General features: G+C 46.5%; 1 protein-coding gene across 1 annotated transcript; it reads left to right on the top strand.

The window, feature by feature from the left end:
* Nucleotides 1-521: 521 nt before the first annotated feature.
* On the top strand, nt 522-3110 carry TRIL (TLR4 interactor with leucine rich repeats; the record flags this gene model as incomplete). The annotated part of the gene is made up of 1 exon (XM_084229573.1): nt 522-3110. Exon 1 carries the CDS (start codon nt 678-680, stop codon nt 3108-3110), a length of 2433 nt encoding a protein of 810 aa, XP_084085699.1. The 5' UTR covers nt 522-677.
* Between the last annotated feature and the right edge of the window lie 6972 nt (nt 3111-10082).

Raw genomic sequence — 10082 nt, 5'->3', positions numbered from 1 at the left:
CGTTTCCTCCTCCCCCAGCCGGGGTCTGTCCTCTCTCCGCGGTCTCCTCTTTCTCCGCCTGCGTCCCCGGGGGGTAGAGTGTGGGAAGAATGAATTTCCGCCTGGTTTGCTAGCCACTCGCCAACTTGGGTCCCTTCCGGACACAGCCTGCGCGCCCCGGCTCCTCCGGCGGTGAGCCACCGAGGCCGCGCTTCGCCGCCCGACCCAGAGCACGGGGGCGCGGGCTGCGGGGGCCGAGTTGCTGGGGCGCAGCAGCCAAGCCGCGCCCCGAGGAGCTCTTGGAAAGGCTCCCGCCCGCAGCTGGGGAATCCGCTCGGCGGGGAGAATCCGTGCCAGGGAATCCAGCTCTCCGGACTCAAGCTGCAAACAAAAAGCGCCAGGACTTGCTCCCTCCCTCCGCCTCCCGAGGCGCACCCGGAGAAACAGTTTTCTGCAGAAATGCAACAAGTAGCACCCGGAGCTTGCAGTGCGCCCGGCGCAGCCTGACTTGACTGTGCAAAGGCCGCCCGCGGAGACCCCGGCCAGCCACCGGACAAAGGGCGGAGGAGGGGCTGGACGGCGCAGCAGTCCGAAAGAGGCCATTTAGCGACTCTGGGGAGGCCAAGGGGAATGCAGAGGAGACACGGTGCGGGCGGGCCAAAAGGACGATCCGGCCGCAGCACGCTGGGCGGGCGGCGATGGAGGCTGCCCGTGCTGTGCGCTTCCTGCTCGTGGTGTGCGGCTGCCTGGCGCTCCGGCCGAGGGCCGAGTCTGTATGCCCGGAACGCTGCGACTGCCAGCACCCCCAGCACCTCCTGTGCACTAACAGGGGTCTCCGCGCCGTGCCCAAGACCAGCTCGCTGCCGAGTCCCCAGGACGTGCTCACCTACAGTCTCGGGGGCAACTTCATAACCAACATCACAGCTTTCGACTTCCACCGCCTGGGGCAGCTTAGACGGCTGGACCTACAGTACAACCAAATCCGCTCTCTGCACCCCAAGACCTTCGAGAAGCTGCTGCGCCTGGAGGAACTCTACCTGGGAAACAACCTCCTGCAGGCACTCGCCCCAGGCACTCTGGCCCCTCTGCGCAAGCTGCGCATTCTATACGCCAATGGGAACGAGATCAGCCGCTTAAGCCGAGGCTCCTTCGAGGGCCTGGAGAGTCTGGTCAAGCTGCGGCTGGACGGAAATGCCCTGGGGGCGCTGCCGGACCTGGTCTTCGCCCCGTTGGGCAATTTGCTCTACCTACATCTGGAATCCAACCGGATCCGCTTTCTGGGCAAGAATTCCTTCACCCAGCTGAGCAAGCTGCGCTTCCTCAACCTTTCTGCCAACGAGTTACAGCCCTCCCTGCGCCACGCGGCCACCTTCGCACCGCTGCGCTCCCTCTCCACCCTCATCCTCTCGGCCAACAGCCTGCAACACCTCGGGCCGCGAGTCTTCCAACACCTGCCACGTCTCGGCCTACTGTCTCTCAAGGGAAACCAGCTCACGCACCTCGCACCGGAGGCCTTTTGGGGGTTGGAGGCCCTGCGCGAGTTGCGCCTGGAGGGCAACAGGCTGAGCCAGCTGCCCGAGGCGCTGCTGGAGCCCCTGCACAGCCTGGAGGCGCTAGATCTGAGCGGCAACGAGCTGTCTGCTCTGCACCCCTCTGTTTTTGGCCACCTGGGTCGGCTGCGGGAGCTCAGCTTGCGCGACAATGCCCTCAGCGTCCTCTCCGGAGACATCTTCGCCGCCAGTCCCGCGCTCTACCGGCTGGATCTAGACGGCAACGGCTGGACCTGCGACTGCCGGCTACGAGGTCTGAAGCGCTGGATGGGAGACTGGCACTCGCAGGGCAGGCTCCTCACTGTCTTCGTGCAGTGTCGCCACCCTCCGGCCCTGCGGGGCAAGTACCTGGATTACCTGGATGACCAGCAGCTGCAGAACGGATCTTGCACAGATCCCTCTCCCTCAGCCTCCCCCACCGCCGGGGAGAGTCGGTGGCCCCTACCCACAGCTACACGGGAGATGGCGCCCCCTGCAGGTGGCCTTGCCGTCGAGCTGCCGCCGCAGCCTCAGCCACACCAGCGGGGGCGATTTTTGCCTGGGTTGGCCAGGGATGGGGCCGCCAGGGAGCTCATGGGCAACCGCAGCGCCCTGAGACTGAGCCGGCGGGGCCCGGGTGCCCAGCAGCCTAGCCCCTCCGCTGCTGCCGTGGACCCAGCGCCACACCCTCTGGACCTTCTGGAGAAACCCGAGAGGGGCCGTCCAACTCCGGCCGATCCTGCCCACGCGGGGCCCACCCAGACGGCCGCGCCCAGCGCTGCATCACCACCCGCGGGCGACCCCTGGCAGCGCGCGGCTAAGCAGCGCCTGTCTGCAAAGCAGCAAGAGAGCGCCGCCCACTCCGACGGCGGGGTCAGCCTGCCGCCTCTGGTGTCAGACCCGTGCGACTTCAACAAGTTCATACTGTGCAACTTGACCGTGGAGGCGGTGAGCGCAGACAGCGCCTCCGTGCGCTGGGCCGTGCGCGAACACCGCAGCCCCCGGCCACAGGGCGGCGCGCGCTTCCGCCTGCTCTTCGACCGCTTTGGGCAGCAGCCCAAGTTCCACCGCTTCGTCTACCTGCCGGAGCGCAGCGACTCGGCCACGCTGCGCGAGCTGCGCGGAGACACCCCGTACCTGGTGTGCGTGGAGGGCGTGCTCGGGGGCCGCGTCTGCCCCGTGGCCCCCAGGGACCACTGCGCCGGGCTGGTCACCCTCCCGGAGCCCGGGAGCCGAGGCAGCGTTGACTACCAGCTGCTGACCTTGGCCCTGCTGGCTGTCAACGCGCTGCTGGTGCTCCTGGCCTTGGCGGCCTGGGCGTCACGCTGGCTGCGCAGGAAGCTGAGGGCCAGGCGGAAGGGCGGGGCCCCGGTGCACGTTCGCCACATGTACTCCACCCGCAGGCCTTTGCGCTCCATGGGCACCGGCGTGTCTGCCGACTTCTCGGGGTTCCAGTCCCACCGGCCGCGCACCACGGTGTGCGCGCTCAGCGAGGCCGACCTCATCGAGTTCCCCTGCGACCGCTTTATGGACAGCTCGGGTGGTGGTGCGGGCGGCAGCTTGAGACGGGACGACCATCTCCTGCAGCGATTTGCCGACTAGGTCCAGAGCCCCCAGAGGGGGTGGAGACCACCACCGCTCAGGGGACCCCTCAACCCGCCTGAGGGGAAGATCTCACTTAATCAGACCTCCTCTCCCCATTTTGTGCACTTGCCTTAGAGGCCAGAGGGGACAGACGACCCATTCGTTCGCCACCATCACCCCAGTTCCCAGGTGTCATTCATGAAGTAAATGGATGGTATCTGGTGGTCAAGGCCAAGATGAGGGGACTAATGGATGGTGGGGTCCAGAGATGAGAGGTTTTCTTTATGTGGAGACCTTGTGCAGTTATAAGAATGGCATTGGTGGCATTACAGTGCCATAGCCTGGCCCCCTGTGGGGTCGAAAAGGGTGCTTGTGCCCCAAACAGGGCCAGAAAGAGGTTTGGGTGCATTGCTTTTTGTTTGTTCAGTGTCAAACAGAAGGGTTTTCTTTCTGTTTCAGGAAAAAGGAACTTATTACCATTACAAAGAAGCCTTGGCAACTGGCTCCACCGACCTCGTGGTCTCTGCCAAGAAGGGTGATGTTGTAAACAGGTGGTAAAGTTTAACACACTCGCCAAGGAACTCTTTCATCTTGGTTAATAGAACATTCAGGAAAACTTAATGTTTAAATAATTAGAGACGCTATTTTTTTTTTTCAACAATGTGAAGAGCTCTAACATTTAACAAACTGACTAATAAACTCAAGGACTACTTTAGTTGAGCCGGTGGTTTAACTATCTTAAAATTACTAGCATTAACACCCCACGAACGTTTGCTGAAGGTGGGGTTAACCAGGATTACGTACATTCTAGAAGGAGTTTGCATGCAAGACGTCTCGGTCAGGGTTGCTCCTGTGGCTTTTTCACTTTATTTTTTTTTAACTCTGTATATGGACATTTCAATGGCAGACTTGATCAAAGAATGTAATATGACAAAGTGATGGCCCCGTGGGGAACACCAGCATTGTAGTTAAAGTGCACATTTCTGATAATGTGTCCAGATTGGAATAAACAGGATGTGGTGCTTCTCCTATTTTCATTGACACATTGAGCCTCACTTCTCTCAAATTGCACAGTTAAGTGATAAAGGTCATTTCCTATTGGAGGGGGAGCAAAAGGTGATTGTCAATTGATACCCTCAAGTCTGGCCACTTTAATGTCTTACTCTACATGGAAAAGTAGAAGGGAAAAAATGATTGGGAAAGAATGTGGACAAAAAAAGTATATCAATGGGTGTTTGTTTCTATTAAAACCAAAAGATTGTTATGAGTACTTAAACCTCACTGTGAAATAATGATATATTTTACAAATTAATCTCTCCACTACCCAGTGTTTTATTGTGTTATTAAATCTTATCTTTTAGTTAATAATTGCAGTATTTCTTTTAAATGTTTTGGTGTTGAACTTAGGGTTAGACTCTTATTTGCTCAGTTGTTTTCAACTATTTGGTATACTTTAGTTCCCTGATATTTATGAAGTACATGTTTATCACTAAATATAGTGCTTTGGTTTACATGAATAATTGTGTGTGGTCTAGAAATGCAGTCCCTAGAGGGTGTCACAGTGGTTATTCACTGTGGTTGTGTTTATGATGGCATCTGGGTGCTGTGGAGGCCACCACAATGGTGCTAAGGCCCTCAGTGAAACATCTGTTAGGGCCTTAAACCCCTGAGGATCTTCGTGACTCAGGAATCTATCTCAGCCCAGGGGTCCTTCAACCCCAGTCCACTCCTTCTCTCCGTGGCCTTGACTGGGCCAGTCCGGCCCTTGCCCCAACAGCCGAGTAGGAACCCAGGGATCTAAATGAGCTGATTTTTGTTTATGTTCAGATGAGTAAAGTCCAGACCACTTAAAATACAGCTGCTTTTCTGGCAGTCTTATCTGTGGGGCCAAAACTTAATAAGCCACAGGAAATAGACTGTCATTCTCAGTTTGCTGCCAGGCCCTGCTCTAGATTCAGAGCATCTTGGTATGTGGGAGAGATGTAGTCGTTTGCTCTTATTTTCAACCTTTGAGCTGCCTTTCACCTTTCTTGCCCCCTAGCTTTATGCACTCAGATCCCATCCATTTGCTGTTGTTCTTGCATAGCAGCTTAATAGTGAGTCCCACTGAAAGTCTGAAAAAAGACCTTGGTTTTTCCTACCCTTTCAAGTGCAGAACATCACTGAAAATGCTTAATTCCTGGATCTATGTAAAAACCATTTCACTGGAAAGTGAGAAATGAATAAATGTTATACATTGTTATGTTCAGTCATGCCAATAAACCCACTGACTAATAGAGATGTCTTATTGTTGCAGTTTCCAAATATTTTACATAGTTTGATTACCATGGCCTGCACTTTTCTACAGTTTTTCATTAATGAAAACGAAACATAAGCTTTCTGTCCTCTTTCAATGTTTTTTGATTTCTATTCCCTCAGAAGAGCAGAGACCTAATTTTAAAGACGTGGTTGTGTGACATTATGCCCAAAGAAACAATGAGATGGGTCTAAGAGTAGACATCAGAATGGTGTGAAAATACAGTGACAGCAAGATAACCAGGTCTCAGGCACCCGGTGTTTGAAGGAAGCTGAATTATTCTGGTGATGCTTATGGTCAATAAGGAGTTATTGAACTGAAGATCATTTTGCCTTTACAAAGTTTATGAAAAGATAAAATTCCCAAAGAAAAAAATAAAATGAATTAGGAGTGTTCAATTAACGAGCCCTTGAGGCAGTCTGGATGTGGCCACACCCTTAGGGTGGCCAATAGATGGTTGCTTTCATACGGCAGATAATTCTGCAATGCTGCCGGATAATAATTTGCATATGATCAGAACATCTTCACTCTGGTCATGCACTGGTCTTCACCAGAAGTGCAGCAACATGGGCAGCTGCTAATTATTAGGAAATGATCAAATAGACACTGGCCTACCTGATGTTTGTAGAAAACCACTCCCACTCTGCTCCTAGCACATGAATGTAAGTGACACTGAAGCTTCCTAATGCCAAAAATACACCATTCAAAGTTGCAGCTGTGAACCAGAACCCAAACAGAATCCTAGTCAGTCTTATACCTTCACCATAGAATTACAGCATCCCTGAAGTTCAGAAAGATTTGAAGGAAGTGATGAAAGATTCCTACTTATCTGAGACTGCACTCAGTCCTCATTCTGTTTACCTTATCTCTTTGTACCTCGGCTTCTGTATTGTGAAAATGGGGGTCCTGGATCCTGCCTATTTTGGGGAGTAAGGAATGTTTGACAGCACCAGTTACATGACAGGTGTTCAATAAATATTAGATGTATTATTAGTAACAGTATTCTGGGCACAAGGCAGAAAGTTGTGTGATACACTTTTAGTAATTTCATGGACAAGGCATTTCTGTTTAAACCCTAACTAAGCAGAGAATTCAGATAATGAGATCACAGCAAACCGCCCCCCCGCCCCCTTGTTCTGGTTAGTTGAGACTTTAATTTAGTGTGGAAGGAGAACTCATGAATTTCTTCTTTTTTATAAGGTGACTATATTGTTATTTGAACAAACATTTCTGTTTATTCAACTCTTGGTGTAAGTTTATTCAACTCTTGGTTAATTCATCCTTGAACTAAGGATTTGTAAATGGTCTTGTTTCTAGGGTGTCCCTACTTCCCATTAACTTTGATGGTATCTCCAAGTGTCCTTTTACTTAGTTCACTTAAAAGGATTCTTTGCATGCATAGATGCTTTTTCTGCTAGAGATTTTGGGTCACTTCATCCTTCTTAATCATGTAGCAAATAGTAGTCTTTTTATTTTGTGTGGGAGATAGGTATTTGGAGATAATCCTTAGCTATATTCATTACTGAAATACTGGAAAATGTAGCTTCCTGATATTTTATCTTGGGGCAGAATATCCAAATATCCCATTGCTTCTGTTTGAGAGATTTTAAGCTACCAGTGTTGATCCCTTATTGACATAGAAAAGTGGCTTTATAATTTGGCAGCAAAATGATATCAAATGCTAGGTAGAAATAAACTGTCATGCAGCAACATTTTAAGCAACAGCCTCTGACAATGAAATCCCTAATAACATTTCCTTTAAACATATAAAATGAATGCTAGCTTTGCATTAACAGGACAGCACCATCATAGTAAGCCTTACCCTGGCCTTGTAAAAGTTATTCACCTATCCAAGTTACGGTTTTTAATTAAGTCATACTTATACTACAGCTGATTTACATGTAACTTTGTTATAACATGTGGTAGCGTGCAGCAACATACCTTTCATGGTACCCATGCTCTATTCGCTTTCTTCCAATTGTGGTGTTCATCTAAAGATTTTTAACTTTAGGGAACTAAAGTAATTATAAATAATAACAAACACCCATATTAGCACTGTTCAGCAGCAGCCAACAAGTGGTTTGTCTTCAGCTTTAGTTCTTATTAACAAACCTCCCAATATCCTTCCCATATACTGTCTTCGTAGCCAACTACCACCATGAGTTGAATGTATTTCCTTCTTAACAGTTGATTCTTGTTATTTGAAGTTAATTATGCTCTATAAAGTTGCCAAGACCACTGTTTTAAGGAATATTGAAACATTGCTCCTACGGGAGATACAGGGTTAGATCCCTGACATGTATCACCTTTTTTTTGATGTGTTTCTGTTTTAAAGCACCTTGTTTAATATATATATATATGTATATAATGTTAATGAACCAACTATATAATTGAACTCAGAGTCAACAACACTATGACACATGCCTGAATGAAGTTTATCTAAAATATATCTTCCCCCTAAGACATGTCACAGCCTTCCCGCACTTAAAAACACTAGCCAGTGCTTCAGTCCTATGCTTTGGGGTCCTTTGAAATAGCTAAATCACTGAGAAAAAGCACAGAAACACAAAAAATGTGGCACTAAATAGACTAAAAGGACATTTGTTATGGACTGAATCCTGAAAGAAGGGTAATTGCTTTGCTTTGTTCAGCTTCTGCTGGGAATAAGCATGGACAACTCGAAGACTCCAGTGCTCTGCACAAGTCCGCAAATGGCCTTCAGAGTAATGCAGTGTGCTTTAGATGTCATCGATTTTAATGTTTTTATCTTTCAATTCCATTGATTTACGCTCTTACTATCATTCTCTACCTTCTCCTTAGTTTGGCTATAACCCTTCTTCTGTTTTTTTTTAATGTAAAAACTTAGGTTATTAATTTGAGGCCTTCTCTAATATGATCATTTGATGACAAAGGCTATCAATTTCCCCATACATTTTGATATACTGTATTCCAGTTTTAATCAAATTAAAAATATTTTCTCATTTCCATTGTGATTTTTTTCCTGAATTGCCTGCCTGAATTATTTAGAATTATGTTGTTGAATTTCCAAATATTTACAAATTTTCCAGAAAGTGTTGTTGATTTGTACTTTGACTTCTTTGTGGTCAGAGACTCCAAAGCTTTTAAACTGTTATGGCTTCTTTCATGGGCCAGAATATTTTCTGTATTGGTCATGTGCACATAGACATGTACACATTAAAAGAATGTGAACTCTGCTATTTTCTTGGGGGGTGCCTTACGTCAATAAGTAAGGCTGCTTGACAGTAATGTTCAGCTCTTTTATTTCCTTACAGATATTTGTTGCCTGCTTGTTCTGTTCACTGAGAGAGGGGTGTGGATTTGTCTATTTCTCTTTCAGTTATCTCAATTGCTGTATGTATTTTGAAGCTCTGTTTTGGATTGTTATCTTATTTTCTAGTCAACCCTTTACTATTATGTACCTCTTTATCTTTGATCAATGTAAAGCTACTTCACCAGATTTCTCCTGGTGAAATCCTCATCTTAAAAAAAAATTCTGCTGTCTTTTGTTTTATGTAAATCTCAATTTGCATATTATATCCTCCTGTACCTGAAGAGCTTCTTTTAACATTTCTTATAGTGATGTCCTCTTTGCAATGAACTGTCTTGACTTTTTACTCATCAGACAATGTTTTATTTTGTAAGATTTTTCTTGAGTATTCTTCGCTGATTTTTTTCTTTCTTTCAATAATTTAAAGATGTTTCTTCATTGTCTCCTAGCTGGCTCAACATTTGACAAGGAGCCTACTCTAATTCTAACATTTATTTTATATATATATATATATATATATATATATATATATAATGTCTATTTGTTCTGGCTGCTTTCAAAATTTTTCTCTTTAAGTTGGGCTTCAGCAACTTAAATGATATGTTTTTGTTTGTTAAACATTGTTTTAACCACATAGGTCTCTCTGAGCTTCTTGAATCTGTGATTGTCTTTAATTTTAGGAAGAAATATGTGATGCCTTCTTTCTCTTCTCCATCTGGAAATCCAATTATCTATTACACCATTTAATATTGTTCCACACAGCTCTTGGATATTCTGTTATTTTGTACAAAGTCAAAACCTTTGTAATTCAGCTTGAAAATTTCTATTGACCTACCTTTAAGTTACTGATCTTTTTCCAACAGGATCCAGTGTGCTAATTAGACCTTTAAGGAATTCACTGAATTTCCCTCCTCCTCTATCCCAGCATTTCTTTTTGTTTCTTTAAAAAAATGTTCTATCTGTCAAATTCCATATCTGTTTATGAATGTTATGTAACTTTCAACTAGATCTGTTAATATGACTATTTTAATATAAGAAACTTAATTAAATTCTCAATAGTTTTGACATTCAGATCATCTTATAGTTTTATTGATCACTTTATCTTTAAATAGGTTGCTTTTCATTCTTTTTTTGTTCTATAATTTATGTAAGTCTTGTAAGTTTTAATTGGCGCTAGACAACACCCAAAACTGAGAATAGTATTTATGCCCTGAAGTTGGTATAACTCTTCTGTCAGGTTACACTGTGAAAATTAACTCAATTAATTAGTAATACTTAAGCTGGGCTTGGATTTTGTTGTTGCTATACAGACTTCAAATATCTTCAGTCATATGCAGATATCTTTTGTGATATTAAAGCATGTTCATAGCTTTAATTTTAAAATTAAGGCTTAGTCTTCAAGCAT

This window comes from Talpa europaea, assembly GCF_964194135.1.
Source record: "Talpa europaea genome assembly, chromosome: 3".
NCBI lineage: Eukaryota > Metazoa > Chordata > Mammalia > Eulipotyphla > Talpidae > Talpa > Talpa europaea.
This window is presented reverse-complemented; position numbering and strand designations above follow the sequence as displayed.